At 36.6% G+C, this 24,677-nt stretch overlaps 1 protein-coding gene across 2 annotated transcripts in view; it reads left to right on the forward strand.

Annotated features, from left to right (window-relative positions):
• Positions 1-24,677, forward strand: part of ARFGEF1 (ARF guanine nucleotide exchange factor 1) — a gene marked incomplete at both ends in the record, with an annotated part of 81,938 nt that overhangs the window by 27,895 nt on the left and 29,366 nt on the right. Inside the window, 15 exons of one of the 2 annotated variants that reach the window (XM_079533066.1) lie at positions 4,036-4,192; positions 5,236-5,382; positions 9,236-9,415; positions 10,120-10,393; positions 10,951-11,064; positions 11,685-11,863; positions 14,159-14,292; positions 16,611-16,845; positions 19,565-19,664; positions 19,785-19,924; positions 20,054-20,162; positions 21,482-21,683; positions 22,863-22,974; positions 24,207-24,412; positions 24,513-24,597. In XM_079533066.1, the coding sequence (XP_079389192.1) occupies positions 4,036-4,192; positions 5,236-5,382; positions 9,236-9,415; positions 10,120-10,393; positions 10,951-11,064; positions 11,685-11,863; positions 14,159-14,292; positions 16,611-16,845; positions 19,565-19,664; positions 19,785-19,924; positions 20,054-20,162; positions 21,482-21,683; positions 22,863-22,974; positions 24,207-24,412; positions 24,513-24,597 (2,374 nt within the window). The remainder of the gene's footprint in view (positions 1-4,035; positions 4,193-5,235; positions 5,383-9,235; positions 9,416-10,119; positions 10,394-10,950; positions 11,065-11,684; positions 11,864-14,158; positions 14,293-16,610; positions 16,846-19,564; positions 19,665-19,784; positions 19,925-20,053; positions 20,163-21,481; positions 21,684-22,862; positions 22,975-24,206; positions 24,413-24,512; positions 24,598-24,677) is intronic. The other variant, XM_079533067.1, reaches the window with a different exon arrangement.

Below are 24,677 nucleotides of genomic sequence, written 5' to 3' on the forward strand. Positions count from 1 at the left end.
TATTTCAGATATCAGGATTTATTTAATATCGAATACACTGAACAATTTATTCTAATGACATTTCAGATTGGGCATACAAAAATTAATGGAGGCATCTGATTAAGTCACTATTCTTCAGTTCCCTCTAGTAAAGTAAAATCAATACTATCAACTCTTAGATTGTAAAAACAGATCTAAGATTTGTGCGGTGTTTGGATAATGTTGCACTGAGCACCAGTCTCAGCCAGATGGTAATGTTGTGTTCCTATAAAAAGCTTTGTTAACGGTAGAATAAATAAAATAAAAGTCCACATTATAAAGAATTGAAAGAAAAAATAAAATTGCATAACGTGAAATATTCAGTGAGTGGTGTTTGTTCTGGGCACTGAGTAATGATAAGTAATATCTTGTCCTGCAGTTAAATGCCATCAAAAAAGTAATGGTAGAGCTGAACTGTAATAAACTTTGGTTGCTCTCAAAGTAATGCCTCCTATTTATTTCCACAGAAACCACAAAGAGCACAATAACACTGTTTGATGGAACAAATTCTCAGTTACAAAACACTATTTTTCAATACAGTCACCACTGTATTTTCTCTGCATTTTTGCCAGTGATGAACAAGAGCCTACATGTGACACTTGTAACAGTCCACACCAGTGGAGATGACCCACTGTCACCACTGCTGAAATGCACCACCCACTGCCTCACTGTGCTCACATCTGCTGTTTGGTCTCCTTAAACGTTCAGCAAGCATCGATGCATGTCAGTGGGTGCAACTTTTTCTGCATGGAGGAATTCAGTGGCACACCTTTGCTTCATCAGCACTTGTCAGGCATCATTTTATCAGTCTGCCCCTTCTGCTGCCATCTGTCAAACAGCAACAACGTGTATGGAATATTGGCGGGAAGGTTCAGCCTTTACTGCCATATCACAAACATCTGCCTCTGAAGTCATGGGCCAGTGTGGTAACATCATAGGAGGCATTACTTTCAGAGCAGCTCTTCTGAACTTTCAAGTGCTTATATTCTGTCCAGTCAATATTTCAAGTTGCGATTTTGTGGTATGAAATGTAGGTCTTGTCTGTGCGTGCTTGATAAATAGATTTGGATTTCTTTAGTGTTATCTTTATTCTGGCAGTAGCCTTTTGCTTTGAAGGCATTGCTGGACTTGAGCTGTGATTGGATTTATGCCAATCTTACCATAAAGTCTGTTGGTTTTTTTTACATGCATGAGAAGGAGTTCTTTTTATAGGTCTCCAAATAGGGAAACTTCTTAGTTTATAAAATATTCACATTTTGATAGCTGTAATTGAGATTTGAGTATCTTAGCAAAGGTCTTACAGTGATAATTGGTTAATTTTTTTCAATTCCTGCTCTAGGAAAAGGCTCTCACCGTTCACCTGGAATGTGCTGAAAAATAGATTATACTTCCCCATAATTTTGCATAGAAAACAGCTTCTTTGTTTTAGTTTGTTTTCTGTTTAAACAGAACTGGTGTTTGGCAGTGACACAAAGGGGAATAGAAAAGGACAGGGTGATTTATGTAACCGTTATACAGCTGAAGCTGCCAAAATCATTTTAAAAATTCATCATTTGATGTATACATTAGCTTGTTTCCATGAGTGATATAGAGTCATAGAAAATCTCAAGTTGGGAGGGACCCATAAGGATCATCAAATCCAACTCCTAGCTCCACAAAGAATCACCCAAACTAAACGGAATAGGTAGTATTTGCCAGAGTGGGACATGTTGTGCCTTTAAATTTTGCTTCTCACTTCCTCTCTTCAGGCCTCTCAGCGTTCTCCTAAGAGCACAGAACAGTAACAAATATGTGAGCCTAGAGGATAAAATAAGTTCTGTGGTTGTCTTCGCAGTGGTGACCAGGGCCAGACCCAGAGCCACAACTCTCTGCCTATCAGGCAGCACTGCTGTGCTTGGTGGTACCGAATCGCTTGCACAGGGCCCAGAGAGATGTGGGGTCTCCTCCTAGGGGGTCATAGAATCATTTATGTAAATATTAGCTGATTTTTATATTCCTCATACTTGGTAGAGCTCTTGGTGGAGGAAGGTTTTGTTAGACAGTTTCCGGTTACATGGTCAGATGGGAGGGAAGTTGCAGAGGGGGGAAACAGACAGAAAACAGCCAGACATAGTAATTTCTTGGCTGGCATTAAGATGACCTTTGGGTCTCTCTTCTCCCTGCTGTCCACTCCTTTTCATCATCAACAAGGTGATGGATTCTTGAGTTATCTTTCCAGCCTACACCTAAAGGAAGCTTCATGCTTCTGCAGTAGCTTTCTGTAGTAGGCTCATCATTTTCTGAGTCTCATCATGGCTTGTTCCTTATTTATGAAAAACTACGGTTTTATTTACAAAGAATCATTTTAACCTAATTTTAATGATATAAATCATTTTAACCTAATTTTAATTATATCAATATATGTAGAGCAGTCTGTTTTAAGACTGTAACAAGAGATGCCATCTTTCCATTCCTCACAGACAAGCTCTTATAGAAATTTCAGAGAGATTTGAGAGTTTATAAGAATAGCATTCTTCAGCAACTTATCTGATTTGAGTTGTCTAAAAAATTGCTTTGCTCTGTCTACAGCAAAGCAATTATTGAGCAGTAAGTAAAAATTATGTGTCTGATTGAAGAGCAGGCCTCTATTTTTCTTCAAGGAAAAAAAATATATATGGGGATAAATCCTTACATCTTGAAAAGAGGAATTACTTAATAGAAAAGTAGAGTCTTAACATCAACTACTCATTATTAGGACTTGGAATTTAGAAATTTACACTTTTAAAGTGCCCAAACAAGGATTGATGTTTGAATGTGATACCCGATATTTTCTCAAGGATTTGAAAATTTCAGCTTGCTCCTTAAAAAGCTGAAATACTAATATTTTATCAGCTTGGTTAGTTTAAGTCTTTTGCTCTCGGGCTTGGGAGTGCAGCTTGGGAGTGCATCTGTTTCTTGGAGATACAATAAACTCTTAACAGTTCATTCGTGTATTTCAGCAACTTGAAAAACATTTTCTTACCAAGGACGATAGAAAAACTTCCTTGAAACAAGAGCTTTTATTTGATGCAAATGTGGAGGGCCTTGATTTGAAATCAGTTATTCTATAAATTTATTTATTTACATTTATTTAAATATTACTGCAATAATTCTGTAATCCTTTGCTACAGAACACGAGGTTATGCTTTTTTCTTTGAACGATTTATCAAATCTGTGTAAGGTAGTGTAGTTTACTTTGTAGGTAAAGATACGTAGAGAGATTTATGTATTAGAGATACTGTAAGCAGTTCAACTGTTAATAATCTTAATAATCTTCTTAAATGTTACATACTTACAGTCCTTTCAGATTATTAGATATGTTGGTAAGCACTGAACCCTAAAATTCTGTGGTGTCATCTGAAGTACAGCTAAAACTGTTTAAAATAAAAAGTTTTATGGATTTATTTTTGTTAGTTTATTTTCCCCTCAATTTATATCCAGAATTGATGTTTAATTGATGTTTAAGATCTAACCTCCAGAATGTATGTACTCCCTCTGAAATACTAACCAAAGTTGTAATATAGTAGTTGTAACTTCTAACTTCCAGCATCGTCTAAACATCTAAATTTTATCTGCTTCAGTAATGTAACTTTTTATTAGACTTCCACATTGAGTGTTAATTCCTAGAGAAGTGATGTTTAATGAAATTCTTGTTCCTTTCTTCTCTTTGTGCTCCGCGTGCTGCTCCCCCCTAACAACTTCACCTACTGTAGGGAGAGGTTTTTTCTGTTTTCAGAGGAAACAAGTTTCTATTCCTTCCAACCAGCAGGGACCACTGGATACCTACTTATTCTATAAATAAGTCAATTTGCTGTTCCATAAATAACACAAAGATACTATACAAGCTGTTAAGAATATTATGTTACCTTTGTGTGTTAACTTTGTAGAAGTTATTCCTTCCTAATATTAATTTTCTTTATGTTTATTTCATAAATGTTGTAGTGGTGAAAACTATTTGTATGATCACTTACAGCATTCTAATGAAATCATTCTGTTTAGTCCCCCTCATGGAGAAGCAAAACCTGGTTCAAGCACTCTGCCACCTGTGAAATCAAAGACGAGCTTCATTGAAGCAGACAAGTACTTCCTACCATTTGAATTGGCATGCCAGTCAAAATGCCCCAGGATTGTCAGTACATCTCTAGATTGTTTACAGGTCTGTATGAGGTTGAGTTTCAGCTGTCAAATACAAATTCTGTTGATATGAAAGAAAAGTAGCAGTTATATGTAACAATGTTTTTGTATTACTTGAACTATGTACAAGAAACAAAATTAACTGTGTATGTGGCAGTAGGTGAATGTGTCCTAGTTACTCTATAATTTTTATATGTTCATTTTATACATACATTACCACCAGTAGTTGTGTGTTTTGATCCATTTTATATTAATGTGCAGCTACCTGTTTTTACTTATATGTGTTTAACTTAAATTGCTATCAGTACAGTTAATGAAAGACTAAGATTTCAGTAACTGTGGGAATATAGTTGTCTAATTTATTTTATGCTTTTTGTAATTGCAGTAAAATACTTTAAATATGAGGTATGTAGTCTTTCAAAATATAATGTTTTCAGAACTATGTTTGCAGCATAGGATTTAGCTATTCTTTTCTCACGAGTGGCCTGACAGCAGTGAACTCAGTTCGTTTACATTCACAGGCACTTGCATACTTGGCATGCTGTCTGATAGTGGTGTGGAAATTTATAATATTCTCATGCTTGAATTGGTAGGACCAGTATATTGCTCATTTTGTTAATATGTTGCTTTTCAAAGTGTTGAAGACCTACAGGGAGAGAAAGTAGGAAAAAAAAAAAAAAAAAGAGAAGACTAGCTAGCTAGTAGAATTTAAAAAAAAAATTGTAGGTGGTTGGTGGTTTATTTGGTATTAAAAACATTTGTATGCTGATTACAGGTGAAGACCAATCTGATATGAGGTTGTTTTAAATGGGATTCTTAAAAACTTTTATCACTGAACAAAAAGCTTTAATGTTAAGTTTCTTGACAAACATGTTACAGTTGCTGAGTGAAAACTAAATAAACCTGGAGGATCTTATGAAAAACAGTCCTTTCTGTTTATTGAGATTTGGTGTGGAATGTACAGTTTTCTTTTAAGAAGAGTGTACAAATTAGAGTTATCAAATGAGTTTATTTTAACAAAAAGCTGACTTTTTAAGTTCTTCTGTATGTTTTTCTCTCTTCCAGAAACTTATTGCATATGGTCATCTGACAGGGAATGCTCCAGACAGTACAGCTCCAGGCAAAAAATTAATTGATAGAATTATTGAGACAATATGTGGCTGTTTTCAAGGACCTCAAACAGATGAAGGAGTTCAGCTGCAAATAATAAAGGTACTACAATTAGCCACTACTTCCCTATTTGTAGTGGTGACAACACGAAGATGTTTATGACCTCAGAATTCAAAAGCAGAAATGTTTGTTTTCTGAGTATAATGATAGTTCTTCCTTTGTTGTTTGCTTGAGATGGAAGCTGAATATCCTGTGTTCCTTTCCCTACTCTCTCCCTCTGCATTTTGAGTGAATTCCTGGTTGTGGCTTAAAGTCTCATACATAGAGCACTGGATTAAATTTCATTCACAGCAATTCAGTGGCATCTCTAATTATGAAGAATTACTGTCAAAAAATCCTGTACTGCCAGGGGATGATGGTAACTAAGAAATGTTAAGATTATTAAATCCGCTTTGAAATTATTTTATGAAATGGAATTAGACCTGGTAGTCAGTTGTTGCCAAGATATCTCTGTGCTGTTCTGTCATAAGCTCATGCTTGAAAGAAATTTAGTCTTTCTGTAGGCTGTGTAAACAATGCTTGTGGAACTTATACAGGTGTTTCTGGTGGACTCTAGCTGTTTTCTGATTGCATCCATCAAATTATGGAAATTCACTATGGGAAAATATCTAAATAATCGAAGTTACTTAATGGAAATATCATGCTCTATTCTTTTGACTGTACTGTGAATGTTTTTGATGTTGAGTGGTACTGAACAATACAGTAAAAGATAGGTAACAATAATAGAGTGTTTATTGGCTCATATTATATTCTTGTATATTCTTGTATGTAGATATCCTGAGAGGTTGACATTCTCGTAGAACGTGTTTCCTTGTTTTAGTGCAAATTAGGTACTTGTTTCTCCTATTCCTTTTCTTAGCTCCATTCATCCTTTTTCTTGACGTTCAATTTCTCCAGCAGATAGTTGTTAAAAACATTGAGTTTATGTTTCTGTCATCTGTGTTTCTGTTTTGCCCAAGTGCTTAAGACATTTTTTATCTTGCAAAGGAAAGTTTTCATTCTTATTTTCAGTGGCTGAAATCATTTTCTCTCTCCTTTGCTGTAGTGCCTTGTCTCCAAATGCTTTCTTAATTTTACCCTCTCAACCCTTAGCCCATTACCTGGGCCAAGATGCTAACAGAATTAACCTTCCAGCTGAAAGTGGATATCTTTGACTGCATGTGTGTCCAATGGATGTACGCTATAAAAAACATGAAAGTTAGAAATCGTTAGCGAATACCACAACTTTTGGCTTCTACCATGAGCAATAATGAAACCTAATGGTTAGTTTTATTCTATTAGGCTTCATAACTGATGTCTGTGGACCTGTTTTCTCCAGTATGACTTAGTATGATGCGTAATGATCCAGTATGATGAAAGGATGGATTTCATGCCTTTTCGGAATGTTCTGTGGCAATTAATAATGCTCTCTGATGAGTTTTAATTCCAACAGGAGGTAGAAGATGTAGGACTTGGGTCTTCACCTTTCTCTACTTGCTCTCTCAAACATAATCAGTGTTCCTTTGAGACAGTTTTTTAACCACGATCACTGTAAAACCTAAGAATCCTGATCAATCCAGCACTTTCCTCCCTGGAGGGTTATTTTTGTTCTGCCTACTGGAAGGATGGCCTTTATTAAGTTGCCAGCTATTCTTCCAGCATCTGGCCTCCCAGTCAATGCCTCCCCTCAGTGCCTCCCATCCCCTGGAGGCATTCAAGGCAAGGCTGGATGTGGGTCTGGGCAGCCTGGTCCAATGGTTGGCAATCCTTGGCACAAAGCAGGGGGGTTGAAACTAGATAATCACTATGGTCCTTTTCGACCCAGGCCATTCTATGATGATTCTGTGATCTATGAGCCAGTGTTGGGGGAGAGTTATACATGGTGCTATTTGTTGGCTTTTAGATGACTTCCTTATAGCAATCGTGAGATGGCTTAGGTTGGAAGAGGCCTTAAAGATCATCTACTTCCAACTCCCATACCACAGACAGACAGGGTTGCCACCCATCAAATCAGGCAGCCCAGGGCCCCACAACTTCTCTGGGCAGCCTGTTCCAGTGCCTTGGCTTTCCTGATACCATGCCGTGTCTGGACAGCATCTCTGTATTCTTCCCAGGCTACACATCCCTACATCTGCTGTATGTATGTTTCTTCCCTCCATTTGACCAGCAGGTTCTTGCTCAGCCATGCTGGTTTTCTGCTGCTTCTGCTTGATTTTATCTGCTGGGGTATGGAATGCCCTTGTTTTCTCAGAAGGGTATCATTAAGGAGCTTCTAGGCCTGATCCATTCCTGTGTCCCTCAGGACAGTATCCCAGGGCATCCCAAGTAATTCATTGAACAGGTGGAATTTCACTCTTCTGAAGTTCAGGATCCTTGGATTCAGCATGTTTTAACTCAATACTTGCAAGTCTCACAAAGCCCCCACGAACTCCTAGAAGTAAGGGAGAGCGCAGTGCAAAGCTTTTTGTGGCACTTAATTTTGTTGCAACTTTTATTTGTCATCTTTCTCATATGATACTTTCTATTAGCAGGAGCAGAGTTTTTATAAGTTCTGTGCAGAAACTGAATTGTTAAAAAACGAGAGGATGAGAATTAAGGATGGTTGATGAATTTCAGCTTACCACTCCCTGACTTTCAGAAGGCTAGTGTAATGTAACAGGAATTTTGAGCAGGAAAAGAAGCAAAGTACCTGTATTTAATGAAGCTGTTGTCTACAGTTTGTTTATCTCTGTCATTTTTTTTCTTTAGCTAGTTTTATAGAGATCGTTTTTAGTCATCTTTCTTTTTAAATGAAAGCTTTCTAGTGGGCTGTTAGGAACTATAGTTTGTAGATGATAGCATTAGATGCTGTTTCTTGGTCATGTAATGTATTCTGTTCAGTGAAGATTGTAAGTACTGTCATCTGTACATGTGCCTTTACCTATGAGAAAGCAGGAGCACCACAAGTAGAAAAAGAAGGGACCGCAAGCAACTGTATGTCTGGAAGTAGAACTCAGGTCTCATGAGTTGCATTGCAGTGAGATGCATCTTTTTTGTTGTTTGTTTGTTTGTTTGTTCATCTGTTTTCCTGTTAGACTGTAGAGGGTTTTTAGTGTTTGAGTGAGGAAAGCACGTTTGTCCGCTTTCACAGAATCACAGAATTGTAGGGGTTGGAAGGGACCTCCAGAGATCATCGAGTCCAACCCCCCTGCCAAAGCAGGTTCCCTACACCAGGTCGCACAGGTAGGCATCCAGGCGGGTCTTGAACATCTCCAGAGAAGGAGATGTTCTGGTACTGTGTGTGGACAGAGATGCTGACAATGCTGTAAGAGGTTCTGTAAGAGTAATTAGGCATAGTTTGAATAAGTTGCACAGCACTTGAAGTGCCTTGTGTTTTTAACTACCAACGAGAAACTTTCCATTGTGCTAGCCTTCCAGGGCTTCAAGTTCTCTGTTCCTTTCCATAAACGTTCAGTGTAATCATTAACTCTGTCAAAGTTTTCAATGCAAAAAACTCTTCCCTTTTTTCTCTCACCTTCTACTGGAGTACAGTCATCAGTGTATGCATGATTATTTGGATCTGTACAAGGCTCTTCTGCTTTCCTTCTCTTTGCCAGCATATGCTTTTGATAGTGTCTTTGCACTTTGTCCTCGGGTGCAATTTTAGGCTTTTGTTAACAACTTGGTAACTCCACTGGATACTTCTTAATGTTAAAAGCTTGTATTTTCTAGATACATTGATTAAAATATTAAATACAATGTAACCAGTGTGTGATATTCTGGTACAGCTACAAAATTCTCTAGAAAACTTAATGAACTTGAGTTTAAGATACATATTTATTTAAAAATTAATCCAAACCTGGTATTTATTCATTTGCATACTGTTTCATTGAAAAGAAAAGTTCTGACTGGAAAATACATATATTTGTTTATTCAGGCTTTGCTTACTGCAGTGACATCTCAACATATAGAAATCCATGAAGGAACAGTGCTGCAGGCTGTTAGAACATGCTACAATATCTATCTAGCAAGCAAAAATCTCATAAATCAAACCACAGCCAAGGCCACTCTAACACAGATGCTGAATGTCATATTTGCGCGTATGGAAAACCAAGCAGTGAGTATCCCAGTGTTTTTGTATAGAAAGGAGCTTGAAAGTTGTGTCATTAAATTTGGACTTTACTAACTTACCTATGTTTGACAAAGGATCTGGTGACTTCTGTTTTTCTTTTTGCATTTTGTTCTCTGAAAATGATGTTAAATGTATTTTGGAGGGAAGACTGTCATAAGGGTTTAAAATTCTTACAGTGGACCTGCTTATTTAATAAATGTGTTTGACTCCAGTTTCTACTCTGTCAAGAGATGGCAATCTACCTGTGTAAGAGTATATACAGAATAATTTAGTGTGAGTGAAATGTTCAGATGTTCTTGTGAGGGTATGCACTGAAGAAGTAATCCATGATTTAAAAAACAAAGCAAAACAAAAAAAAACCAAAGCCAACCACCAAAGACAAAAAGTCCTTCCCTATAATGTAATTGCATTTTATTTATTTTATTTAAGTAATTTGCATTTATTTACATTATTTCCCAATAACGTAATTGCATTTATTTTTGCATTTATTATATATTATATTTCTTTGAAATAATACAAATAATATATTTTCTTAAACTATTACAAGTTTATGAAGGCAGCGTGCAAGCAGAGCCTATGGAAATTTCATGTTTCTACCATAACATATGAAGTATGTGTACAGCTCATTGTTTTGATGATAAAACGTGTAATTTTGTTATGATTAACCTGTAACTGCAATGTATTTCTAGCTTCAGGAAGCCAAACATATGGAAAAAGAAAGACACAGGCAGCAACACCATTTACAGCAGTCTCCAGTAAGCCAGCATGAGCCTGAGTCACCTCAGTTGAGGCATATTCCAACACAGGCTGATCAGCTGTCTAAAGAACATGAGAGAGAGCTTGACCACAACACGAATGACGTGGACAAGAACCTTCAGGAAGATATAGAGACAGAAAATGGATCTGATATTTCTAGCGCTGAAAATGAGCAAACAGAAGCTGACCAAGCCACAGCAGCAGAAAGTAATCAGTGTGTATTTCTGTTTCATGGAGGGAGGGAAAAGATCTGTAAAAAAAAAAAAATAAAGGCTGAGGACTGTCTTTTTTTTTTCTTCTCCCAAACTTGGAGTCAGGCATATAGATAGTTTTTAATAATTGCCTGTAGTCCTTGTTATCGTTGCTAAATTTTATCACAAGTACCATTTAGTCTTATGCATCCTTTTAGTTGCTCTAGCAAAGGTACCTCTTTGCCCCTTTGTGATGTTATGAAAGTTTTGAGAATAGCAGCTCAATGCCAGCAACTTTTCAGTGTTTAACATACATGAAAATGCAGAATCGATGTATTTGTCTCCTATTGGCATAAGGCCTGTGCATTAAATACTAGTTAAACGCTGGAATGTTTATGCTGTGTAAATACTGTTTTCAAAACATTCAAACACAATTTCATTTTTCTAATATATTCCTACCTATTAAGAGATTTGTAACTGAATTTTTAAACAATCAATGAAAGTAAAATATTTTCTTAGTTTACAAATTTCTCAGTAATATTCTTATGATTTCTTTTTTTTTTTTTTTTTAAGATCTTTCTAAAGCTGATGGAGAAACGTATGATGATGAAAGCAATGAATGTGAAGAGAAGGCACAAGAAATAGTAGAAAGTATTGTACAGGAAATGGTGAACATAGTAGTTGGAGGTACTATATTAATAATTTGTCTAGTTAGTAATGCAGTCTGAGTCTTGACATTAAAAATTATTTTAACACTACTAGATATTTAACTAAAATTCATCACTGTTTAATAATAAAGCTGAAGAAAAGGGATTTCAGTTGTCTGACTTAGCTATGTGCTATTTAGCTATAAAATGGGCGAGATTTCCTGCATACATTTATGCTTTCTCTATTGAATACTAATGATATTTAAGAAAAAAATCTTGTTTTATTTTAGTTTTGTTTCCAAATAACGTATTCCTAAATGGGCCATCTCTGCAGTAGCAGTGAAACACTAAATTTTGCAGTTTGTTGAAAAGTGTGTATAAAATCTGTGACTTTTTTTTTTTTCTCCTTGCTGGAAAATTGGCAAAATGGTAAAACTGCAGTGTCAAATTCTAAGTTGTTTTTTATTGTAATTTTCATTAGTAAAAATTATTTGGACGTTTGTTAGTTATAGAGAGCCATATAAATTCTCCCTTAAGATTTTTCTTAAAACACTTTTGCTTCTAGTACTTCTGTTATTCAAGCATTAAATGTACACTTCTTCTATTTTGTGCTCTGACTTAACATTTGGTTTAGTTTTTACATCTTTTCTTTTCTGCTAGATATAGAAGGATCTGCTGAAAGTGCAAGTGGTGATGGAACAATTGTAACGTTAGAGGATGGCAGTGACAGTGAAAACATTCAGGCAAATGGAATTCCAGGGACTCCAATTTCTGTTGCTTATACACCATCTTTACCGGATGACAGATTATCCGTCTCTTCCAATGATACTCAGGTACAGGCAGGTATAGGTTAGGAAATACTGAAAAAAAGCAGAACGCTTTAAGTATTGCCCAGTGGTTATACAGAAAATATTTGATGTAATTACATAAAATATTTTACTCAAATGAATTCTAAGTACTAACTCACATTCTAAACATCCTTTTAGTGCACTGTTTATTTTTAAAAAATAATTCGTACTCATTGTCAATTTTTATCATGTGACTACCATATTTTTAGCTGCAGCACGGAACAGTGTTTCAAGATGAGAGAATTCTTCCCTGTTTTTCAAAATGCACCTAAGAAACAATGAAACTAGCACTAAATAGATATATACGTATTGTACACATGGTTATGTAATTTCCATATTTTTTTCACATGATAAATACAAATTCAAAGCTTATAGCATACTTTTTCTGCAGTGATTTAGGATTAATAGCTATGTCTGATGAGGTTTCATTTTCATTAATAAAAAAGATCTGGAAATGCATTCCCAGTGTTGTATCAGATGCCATGTGTGCAGTATCTATTGATACCAAAGTGTACTGAATAATCATGTTTGAGGAGAATAGATTGTAAGCTAAAATGTATGCCATGTATGCCATACAAGTGAAATATTAACATTTTGTTTATATCAGGAACAGCAGCACAAAACTGCAAGATTTTAGGGGTGTGTAACATAGGACAGAAGTTTTGCTGGAGTATTTTGCTGCAGATACGAAATCACTTGCATTCTTTTGAAATGTCAAGCATTTTTTCTTGAGCTGGAGTTACCTGCAGAAAGTAATTAAAGGCAGTTTATTCACAAGGCGCCATGTTTAAGCCTGACCCCTACAGAATGATATGATCACCAAAGTTGGAAAAGATTTCCAAGATCATCCAGTCCAGCTATCTACCTACCACCAGCAATTCCCCACAAAACCATGTCCCTTAGTATTGTGTGCAAATGTTTCTTGAATGCCTCCAGTTGCCTTCCTGGGCAGCCCATTCTGGTTCTTTTGGAGAAGTTGTTTTTCCTGATATCCAGCCTGAACTTCCTTTCTGCAACTTAAGGCATTCCCTCACATCCTCTCACTAGTTATATATAGGGAGGTCAACTTTCACCTCCCTACAGTCTTCTTTCAGGCAGTTGCAGAGAGCTATAATGTGTCCCCTGAGTCTCCTCCAGTCTAAACAATCTCTCAGCTGCTCCTCATAAGACTTGTTACACTTCACTGGGCATGCTACAGGGCCTCAATGTCTCTCTTGTAATGAGAGGCCCAAAACTAAACACAGTACTGGAGGTGCAGCTTCATCAGAGCTGAATACAGAGGAACAGTCACTTTCCTAGTCCTGTTGGCAGCGCTATTGCTGATACAAATCAGGATGCAGTTGGACTTCTCGGCCACCTAGGCACGCTACTGGCTTGCATTCAGCTAAGCATCAGCCAGAACTCCCAGGTCCATTTCGCAGTGCTCCTGACACTCTGGTAATTGGTCTGACTTTTAAAGATAGATGTACAGAAGGCATTGAGAACCTCAACCTTTGCCCTATCCTCATTCAAATTCTGCGCCACATCCAGTAAAAGATGGAGATAGTCATTAGCTCTCTTCTTACTGTTAATGTATTTGTAAAAAGTTTTTAGTTCTCTTTTAACCCAGTGGCCATGTTGAGTTCAAGCTACACTTTTGTTTTTCTAATTTTCTCCCTACATATCCTAAGAACTGCTTTGCACTGTCCCAGAGTTGCCTGTCACTTCTTCCACAGGAGGTAGACTCACTTTTTCTCATAGAGCCTCAGAAGAAATTCCCTGTATACTGAAGTCAGTCTTTTTCCCCATTGGCACATCTTACAGCACAGGAGCAGGCTTTTCCTGTGCCTTTGAGACTTCCTTCTTGAGGAGCATCCAGCCTTCCTGGACCTCTTTACCCTTCCGGACAGACTCCCAGGGGGCCATCCCTATTAGTGTCCTGAATAGTTCCAAGTCTGCCCTCAGAAAGTCCAAGGGAGCAATTTTGCTGGCCCTCCTCTTGTGCCAAGACTAGAAAATTCTGCTATTTTGTGGTCATTCAGCCCAAGACAGCTCCACATCTCCCACTAGTCTATAATTTCAGGGACAGTCTTCAATGTAATACTGGCTTTTTATTGAGATAGCATGTGTTATTACAGAGTTCATTCATTTTGACTGTACTGCAGAATCCTTTTTTGTTTACTTTAGTTTAGTCTTCAACTGGTTATATCTGTATAATGTCTTAACTTCTTGTTGCTAGGAGGTGGGGATTTCCCTACACAACTTGCTAATGCAGAATGGAATACTGAAATATGTTAACTTCTTTAGGAATCTGGAAATTCTTCAGGACCTACACCTGGTGCTAAGTTTTCCCACATTTTACAAAAGGATGCCTTCCTTGTATTCAGGTCACTGTGTAAACTCTCCATGAAGCCCCTATCAGATGGACCACCAGATCCAAAGTAAGTAGAATTGAGTAAGTAGAATTGAGTTCTCATAATTAATCTTTTTTTTATAATTTGAAAATAAAAATAAGTTATTTCAATATTTTTGACAATACCCTGTTACTAAAAGGTTTTTTTTGCACCTTTGAGAAGGTCCTTTTTGATTTTAAAGCATTTTAATATGTTGAATGAAAGCATCTGCTGTTACCCGTCTACTCTTCAGAAGTTTCTTAATAATGCCTACTCTTTTAATACAGTGCTTCATTTCCTGTAAGTACACTGTGTTCTTCCTAGCTCCCCTGTTCAATGCTTTTCAGCAGGGTTTGTAAAGAAGTCCTTAAGCTTGTACCCTATTGATTTTCTCTTGTATGTTGGATAGCCCTTATGTATGCAGAATGCTTTGCATTGAACTGGTACTCATTATGACAAATTGGTGTTACGGTGCATTTTGTTTTCTTGCTCAGGTTGAACGCTTCTGTTTCTGAACACAAATGTTTTGAAAATCTTACCCTTTGACTGAAGATATCCTATTTTGAGTTCGGCTTAACAAACTGTTTGTTGGAAAACAAACAGAAAAATGTTATCCTTCATGGCTGAGTGACAGTATCACTGTGTCTCTTGGCAATGACCTTGGTTTTCCTCATGTCTTATGGAATCTGTGTGCCTCTATCTTGGTCTGTTAGGAACATTTTGTGACAATTTTAAAGAGGATTGCTTTTTTGTTCCTAAGATGCTAAAACTATGAAATGAGCACTGTTGAAAGTCAGACGTTCAGTATTCTTTAAAATCAGCTTTACTCTTCCAAGATCTAACGTCTAAGTTAGATGAATTTAAGACAGTGTAGCTTAATCGCTTATAGTAGTGTGGTGAGTTTAATAACCTGAAAATTATCATGCAGTACAAATGATTTTGAAGGTTTAGTCATTTTTCAAACTGTTATCTTCTGAGGCACTACAGGAAGTCAAGATATGCAGGAATGAAGACTGGGGCATGAGGTTTTTCCTCTCTCTTTGTGAGAATTTGTCTTCCTGGAAGTGCCACAAAAGTCTTTCAGTTAGTACTCTGGATGTAGGAATGTATCAATTTACCAAAGGCTTTAAGGATTAACTTAATCTAGAAGGGCAGCAATATTAAGGTACTTGGCACATCTCATTGGAATGAAATCCTTGATGTTCAGTGTAGAGCTGATTAGGCTCTTCATCTAGAACGAAGTGGCATTTAGAACAACAGGGATTATCTGCAAAGACGTTCAGAGATGTTCTGACTTTGGAGAAGCGCCTAGAATTTATCTGTGGTTCTGAGGCATTGATGGCTTTATATATTATTACAAATATGCTGTAACTGGGAGAGAATAGGATATCTGTGACAATAAATATATCCTCCTCTCTATAAAAATTGCTTTCTAAAGAAATTGGCTTTCTAAAGAAATGTTAATGAAAATATTTTAAAATTCTGGCTGACTGGGCATGGAGATTTAGCTTAAAATCACAAGTTGACATCAAGATTGCATTCTTTGCAACTTACTGGCTCCTTTTCCCCTTAAGTAAAATAAGATGGGAAAGAAATGCCCTGAAGGTTTATTTGATTTCAGTCCTTAAACTTTGTAAAATTAAGCAAGCTTACACTTTCGCACAGAATTAGTAAGGCCCACAAATGAGGATTGGATTATGAGTTCACACTTTCTGGAAGTAGTCAATATGTAATACTTAATTTACATTTGAAATTCTCTTTATAGTTAAATTTTTGCAATTCATTGCAAAACACAGTATGGTTGTGTGCCAGCTGTACTCTTGATGTCATGCATGATGTCTGTATGAAGCACATTGCTACTGTGAAACTCTTGACAACGCTGTAGTTGCTCAATTTTGCTAATGCCACACTTAAAATAGGCAAACTATGTATTTTTGCTGCACTTGGAGTGGAATGGGGTTAGTGACTGACAAATACTGTGAAATAACATATTTAAAGGAAATAGATGCATTAAGAAGCAGTAGTTTAAGGCTGTTTTCATTATGGTCCTTACCTTTCTTTCCATTCTGGTGGAAACAGGGAAGAAGAATTCCTGAAGTCACGTGTCAGCTTTTGGTAGTCAGGATTCTGTAGATGGAATGGATCTTTTAGATGAGATCTTCAAAGTGCCATTAAAGCAGAAAAACAAGAACTTCGTGCTGTGACTAAGGAAGGATAGCATTGCCTGCTGTTGTCACTGTTATTAGATGTGCCATACTACAGAAGAGAGAGTGGCTCAGTAGTAGTGGAAGGAAGCAAATTGTTTTGAATTTGTGTTTGTTTCATGTAACTGTATTGGGCTGATCTACTGTTTTGATTTATTCCAGATCTCATGAGCTGCGGTCAAAGATTCTTTCATTGCAGTTGCTTCTGTCCATTCTACAAAATGCAGGGCCTGTCTTCAGGACCAATGAGATGTTTATTAATGCTATTAAGCAGTATCTTTGTGTTGCACTGTCAAAAAATGGAGTCTCATCAGTTCCAGAAGTTTTTGAACTTTCACTTTCCATATTTCTTACCCTTCTCTCAAACTTTAAGACTCATCTGAAGATGCAAATAGAGGTACGTTGTGTGGCTTCCTAATTTAAAAGATGTGGTGGGCTAAGTCTACTTCTGTCTATATTTATATGTAACTTGGTGTTGCTTAAAGAAATTTCTCTTTCTTCTCTTTCTTCTCTTTCTTTTCTTCTGAATTCCAGCTTTTGTGCAAGACTTTCCAGATCTGTCCATGCACAGAAACTCTTTCTCAGCTAGTGGCAATTGGTGAAATATCTTTGAAATCACATTTGAGTAAAATGTCAACATTTACTTTGAAATAGTTACAGATTCAGTAAGATTTGCTTTGTAACATCAGGAGTGGCACTTCAGGCAGTCTCAAGTTGAGTGGTTAAGTGGGGAACTGATGGGAAAATTTTTCTGAGGAGGACTATTTAAAAAAATTACCATAATATTTTAACTTGAACATAAAATGAAGTCTTGAAAAAGAAGTAGGCCATTTCATCACTTAAAAGTAGACATTTACATAAACTAATAAATTTTACTGTGCAAAACATGCTTTGATTTACAGATAGTCTCTTAAGTCTGGAAGTCAAGTTTGTGAAAAGATGCTGGGAGATGTAGATAATATTCTAGTTATAAAGACCTTGAATTCACGCATTTCTTCATCCATGTATGTCACTGTTTGAGTTGATGTCTAATGAAATCTTTAGAGGAAGAACCTAGTTTTCCTGCGCTTGATACTGTTAAATATCTATCTGTTATAAAGTATGGTTTCAAGAAATCTGTTCCCTGATTGTGAGTAAAGAATTTTCTTGCAGCTACTGATCCTAAAGGTTATTCAAAAGATGTGGGTAGACAAGTAGATATCTTCACATTCAATTTTTGTCTTGGAGCTGTAAGGAGAGCCATATGCTCTGATTTACAGTATGTAAAATCTATAGATTTTGGGATTGAGGCAATGTTCATCATCTGTTCAAGATATTCTTAGCATATTTTAAAGAGTAATTTCAGATTCTGTTGAAAGACCAACCTCCCTTGGTCTTTTGACTTAAATTTTCCACTAGCAATGTCCTCTGACAGTTAAATACTAGGTCTTTTCTGAACTCTGTTGTAACTGTATTTCTAAATGGGTCACTGGCTGTATTTACAGTAATGTATGGCTAATTCTGGCATACTTTCCCATCTCCCTACTCCTTTTGCTCTGTGGTTTTCATCCAAATCTGGTCTTAGGTATCAAAGAGTGCCACTTGACTGTGTGTAACCATCACTGTCTTTTGATGATGGTGAATAAGTTAGCACCTTTTTTTATTTTCAGTTGACCAAATGAAAAAAAAAATTGCTCTTTTCCAGTTTAATTTTTTTATATGCTAGAAATAAAAACTCAGCTCTATAGCATGATTTGCCATAAGTGACATAGTGCCCAATACTATTTTTAACTAATTAAAGGTATGTAATCAGCACAACTTCGAGAAATTGTTCATCATGCAGTATGCTTTTCCAAAGCTGATATTAGGAGCAAAAATTCCACTTAAGAAGCATAGAGATCTAAAGTGTCTTTAAAGTATGCAGACTGTGCTCTTAATTTCTCTTGTAGCTTGAAATGTTTTTGCACTTAAGATGTTTATCTCTGCCTTGACACTCCTTTTCCCCTCCCCAAAACTAAGAATTGCTCATAGCAGGACATACATTAAAATTGTCTTCCTCTGTTTGGATTCCATAAACTTATTAATAAAACCATATTATTCTGAGTGTTTTTAAATGCTTAAAATTTTGCTCCACTTACAGTAGTCTTTGATCTGTTATGTGTTGAACCTTTTATATTTCATAGGGATCCTTATTAAGAATGTAACCAAGGTTGTGCTGCTGTGTGCATGTTTTGATCTAAAGAGGTCAACAAAATGAATTTTTTTTTAGTGCATTTTCCTTGTGGAAATACCTTAATGTCAGTTTTGTTTGTTTTGTTTGTTGTGTTTTGTTCATTTGTTTTTCCCAAAGTATGTGAGTTAAAATGAAATTAGCCTTGTTCTTGTCTCTAGCTGGTGGCTAGCATGGAATCTAGAAGTGAGAAAAAGCCTGCTGTACCTGCTAAGCATACCCAGTTGAAATTATTCAGGTTAAAATACTAATGCATGTGGTGAGGACCCAGTTGAGAGGGGATTTAAATAGTCACACTTCTGAACAAAAACATTAGCACTGAAGTAATTCCAAGGAAAGTTAATATTTGTTTTTAGAAGATGAACTTCCTGTTAATGGATGTGTTGCATTTTTCAATGCTGTCTGACTGGTACTTTTTTGATGCTGCTGTTTAGTGATCCGCCTCTATCAGGATATCTCCCTTATAATGATACTGATATTTTTAATTGACATGATTTGCCATTCTTTACATATCATCATCTTGTAGAGAAAATAGTTTGTGGTGGGTAATGTCTGTTTCCAAATCTTAAATGATTCTGAACTCTAAAAGTATCTTAGATTTCCTGTTAGGCTATATGGACTTTGGGTATTTCACAGCATTCTTGGTTCTTCTGATTTTGAGTGATCAGAATATAAAACAAGTTTTTAGCTGTCCAGAAGTATGTAAATACTAATTTGAAGTCCTGATTTAAACACAAGAAACAAAAACTGTATTTTCTACCTTTTTTCTTTATTCTATTTTCTCCTGTTTTTCTTGAGTGTTCTTTTCTGTTATACGTGTGCTTTTGGAATAATGTACTGGAATACTGGCCATCAAATTTCACTACCGTGCAAGTAATGGATTTCTTTCTTCTTTCTGAAATATTAGGTTTTCTTCAAAGAAATTTTCCTGTATATCCTGGAAACATCTACTAGCTCATTCGATCATAAGTGGATGGTTATACAGACGCTGACACGGATATGTGCAGGTACTAAGATCTTCTTTGTTACAGTTTTTACATTTTTATGCTGAAAACCAAAACAGTAGTTGTCTTCTGTTGAATGATGTAGTCTTGATTCCAGGTTTGACAATGTCACTTTGTTTATAGATGCCCAGAGTGTAGTGGACATCTACGTGAACTATGATTGTGACTTAAATGCAGCAAATATATTTGAAAGGCTGGTTAATGACCTATCAAAGATTGCTCAAGGAAGAGGTAGCCAAGAACTAGGCATGTCCAACGTTCAGGTAAAAACAACAACAACAACAATAAAAAAAAAAAAACAACTACCAAACCTTTTGAAATTTCATGTTTCTTGAAAGGATAAAATGAAGATCTTTGTTCCACTAATGTATTTCTTTTTATTTTTTTTCTAGGAATTAAGTTTGAGGAAGAAAGGATTGGAGTGTTTAGTATCAATCTTGAAATGCATGGTGGAGTGGAGTAAGGATCAATATGTAAATCCCAATTCTCAGACAACACTTGGTAAGACATGAGGCGTCTTTCTTTTCGTTTTAGTAAAGAGGTGCCACTGGAATTTAGTTTCTACAGTATTTTGATATTTATAGTTTCCAGATTGGTAAAACCTCATGCATGGATTAGTGTCATTTATATGATTTTCTGTCTTAATTGTATGAATTCCTGTAATGCGGTTACTCTGGAGATTACTAAATCCTTTTATTTCACATATTTCTAACTTTGAAAAAGACCATAAAATGTAATTTGAAATGCCTTTAGTTTCATATTGATTAAATTACTATTCAAGCAACTAGGATGGAGGGTGATTATTTTCTTTTCAAGGCTCCAGGGAGACCTCATTGCGGTCTTCCAGTATTTGGAGGGAGAGTATAAACAGGAGTGGGTATGACTGTTTACATGGGCTGATTGCGATAGGACAGGGGGAGTGGTTTTAAACTAATGCAGGGGAGGTTTAGGTTAGATATTAGGAGGAAGTTTTTCACACGGAGGGTGGTGATGCACTGGAACAGGTTGCACAAGGAGGTTGTGGATGCCCCATCCCTGGAGGCATTCAAGGCCAGGCTGGATGTGGCTCTGGGCAGCCTGGTCTGGTGGTTGGTGACCCTGCACGTAGCAGGGGGTTGAAACTGGATGATCCTTGTGGCCCTTTTCAACCCAGGCCATGTTATGATTCTGTGATTTATTAATATATAGCTAATGAAATTTCCATTGTTGTAAATAGTGAAGTAACTGAATCACTACTTGCTTTATTCTTGTTTCAGTCTGGCCTGAGATGAAAACTATTAAGGTTATATCAGAATTTCTATGTTAAGAGCTTAGTGTGGTAGTTAAAGTAACGAAGTGGAAGCTTAGAGGTGGTTAGCACTACTGTCACTGAACTGAGTGAGAGCACCAGCTAGTTGGCATATATGATCATAAACATTTTTAGGCACTCTGTTTCAGAAACTTGCAGTGTGATTTGCTTTTGTCAAAGGTAACTTCCACCACAAGAATAAAAGAATCTATAACTAGATTTCTGAGTTGTTCTTGTTTTTCCCTAAGTACTACAAAGTATAGTTGTAATTTAAGTTTAAATATCAAATATGTGATACGATGAAAGAATCCTCCTTGATGCACTCTAGTGATTTTTTGCTTATCTTCCCAATGAAAGCAAAACCAGAGTATTTATAGAAAAATAAATATATCATTGATGATAACTGTTACAACTTTTAGAAGCCTTTAGAGAGGATTTGAAAAATAATTGAAGAAGTATTTTGATTTGATTTCGATTTCTTTTCACTTGAATGCGCTGTATTTCCTACATATGTAATCCTTTCAATTTGTAGGGCAAGAAAAACCTACAGAACAGGACAGCAATGAAACCAAACACCCGGAGACAATTAACAGATATGGAAGCTTGAATTCCTTGGATTCTACTGCTTCATCAGGAATTGGCAGCTACAGCACACAGATGTCTGGCACTGACAACCCAGAGCAGTTTGAGGTCCTAAAGCAACAAAAGGAAATAATAGAACAAGGAATTGACTTGTGAGTGCCTTTTATCACCCATGGGAGGGTGGATTCTATTGGAACTATGAAGATTCCTGGGTTTTTCTTCCTTCTCCTCATAGATACTCATCTTGTGTTAGGAAAAAAACTCTGGATGTAACAGCACTTCCTCTGGTGAAAGAGTGCTGAATGGTGTCCCCTTTGGAGCCTGTCAACAGTGTTTTGTGTTAACCTAATTCCTCACAGCTAGAAGATGAGTACTCTGAATGTTTGTTCTTTTTTCTCCAGACCTGCTTGTCTAAAAATAAGATTTTTAATTGGTATGTAAAGAACATTGAGCTCACGTAATCAGTTAAATAGTACCTATTTTGCTGTACACATTACTGGCGGAAGTGAAATAGCCTCCTCCTAATTCATTATTTTTTCATAATTTGAACTGTAGGATAATATCATTGCTCATGGATTCTGACATGAATCTTCCATGTGATTTCAGACTCGTCACCTCATCTCCTCGTTGAGGTCACTTTAAGCAGAACTAGAAGTTTTCTGTTCTGTAGTATTCAGACTCTGAAAAAACATGCCTTAGGCCTTCAGTGTTTCAGTTTCTTTCTGTTGCTTGGTTCCTTGTCTAGTGCATTTCCATTCTTATAGGCAACTCGTGGATATATAGAGTCGTTCACAAAGACAAAAACGAAGAGCAACAAAGCATAATTATTCCTTTCCAGATCAAGAATTTGCTGATTTGCTGATGTGTATGTTTTTCTTTTCCTGAAGATAACCCTTCAAAACGCATTTTGTTTATACGTCTATGTACATATTCATATGTATACACGAATATACAGTTCTGGAATGTGCAATAGACATGGAATTCCAGTTTGTTTTTGTTACATCAGGGAAGGGCAGAAACTGAAAATCAGACTAAATAATAGTTCTGTTTCTGTGTGGGTTCTGTGTGAGAACCGGCTTGGATGCCATAAGGGCATTTACATAAGAAAGAGAAAGAGGCAGCCATTCACAGGAGTAAAAATTCATCGTCTGATGAAGGGAATAATCAGGAATAACTTACTCCTTTCTGATACGTAGTTTGATAAAGGGAAAATACTTACATACAGATTTTTAATCTCTCATCCAAAATTTATTCAATCTTTGTTAAAGCATTTATAGTTTTGTGCGTAGGTGAGAGTTAACTCTCATTCCATCCTGATCTTGATTGTACAGGTTCAATAAGAAGCCAAAGAGGGGGATTCAGTACCTGCAAGAACAAGGAATGCTTGGCATTACCCCTGAGGATATTGCTCAGTTCTTGCATCAAGAGGAGAGATTAGATTCAGTAAGAAAATTGTTTTCCTGATGTTTCTTCTTGGTTATGCTGATGTTTTGATATTAACTGCCAGTCACACGAGTGTTTTAAAGCATATAATTTGCTTGTGCAATGGAGAAGGAAACTTCTGTCTTTGAAAATTTGGGAAGTCATGGAGTTATGAATATAGCTTACAATATGAAAGAGAGTTGTACACTGTCATATAAGCATCCTACAGTTCAGTGGAGTATAAAAAGATGGACCTACTTGAGCTGACTCAAGACTTGCTGATGTTCCTAGGCATGTATTTTAGTTAACTATATTTATTGAGTTCAGAAAGGGACTGCCAGAATTAACTGGACTTCATAGACAGCTGAAAAAGAATGTGGCACTGACAACGTGAAAAGTGCATTTGCTGCCTCCCAGGGGAAAGTTATTTAGTCTAGATATTGTATTTCATTTGGTTTACTGCTAGGGAGCTGTTGCTGAACTTGGGATTGTCCTGCAGTATCTGGCAGAGGATGATGGGAATATCTTACATCAGTATTGTCACAGAAGACACGACTTTCTTAAACAGCAGCCAGCACCGCTGGCTTAGCATCTACCTAGTTATTTCCTGAGGAAAGGTGTGCATATACCCATGATTGCAGCTCTGGCTTCAGCGACAAATTTCAGCACTGGAATTTAGAATCAGCCATCAAAAATTGTTAACCTCAGTTTATATATACAGGCACCTTTATCTTAATGCAAATTATTTTTACAGACACCTTTCTCTGAATCCAAGGTAGCACTGATAGTGGCACTGACGGTCGTCAGGGGGATGTGTTTGAACATGACCAACATATGTTTGGGCATGGTTCTCAGGCATTTGAAGTCTATACTGTAGTGGGTATCAAGTTTATGTTAGTAAACCTTTCATTCCTATAAGTTCCGCAGCTATAAAGAACAGAGAAAGGAAGTTACTGGTAATGCTGTCTTTTATACATGTGGTCCTTGTCTAATAGAACAACATGGTACATGAGTCAAATCAGAGGAGTAAAAAAGCAGGCATATAGAGCATGTAAGAGAGCATTGGAATATCTAGGCAAAATGCTTTGCTTTAGAGAATAGAGGAGAAGCAGCAGTGTGTGTCTGAGTTGCATTCAGGCTTTTCTTTTTGTGTAATGTATTGGCAGTGAGTCTGTTATTCTTAATCTGCCTACCTCTCTTCCCTTGCCCCCAGTGTAAGTGTGCTAGTTTGTATTTCTCTGTTCTTATTTTAGACTCAGGTTGGGGAGTTCCTGGGAGACAATGATAAATTCAACAAAGAAGTCATGTATGCGTACGTAGACCAGCATGACTTCTCAGGAAAGGATTTTGTTTCAGCTCTGCGTCTGTTTCTCGAGGGATTTCGCCTTCCAGGAGAGGCTCAAAAAATTGATCGGCTAATGGAGAAATTTGCTGCCAGATATTTAGAATGTAACCAAGGGTAAGTCATGCTTTATCTCCTGAATTTTGGAAAGTTGAGTAACAAGTGAAGATTCCTAATATGTTAAATTTGCTGTTATTTTTCTTCTTTCTCAACTCAGGCAAACTCTTTTTGCTAGTGCAGACACTGCATATGTCTTGGCTTACTCAATTATCATGTTGACAACAGATCTTCACAGTCCACAGGTATGTTGCTATGGAAATATTTTTATCATCTGTAGACATCTAAATTTCAGCCTTTTTGACAATGTAGTTGTAAAAGCTTA

The sequence above is a fragment of the Tetrao urogallus genome, assembly GCF_951394365.1.
Source record: "Tetrao urogallus genome assembly, chromosome: 3".
Lineage (NCBI taxonomy): Eukaryota > Metazoa > Chordata > Aves > Galliformes > Phasianidae > Tetrao > Tetrao urogallus.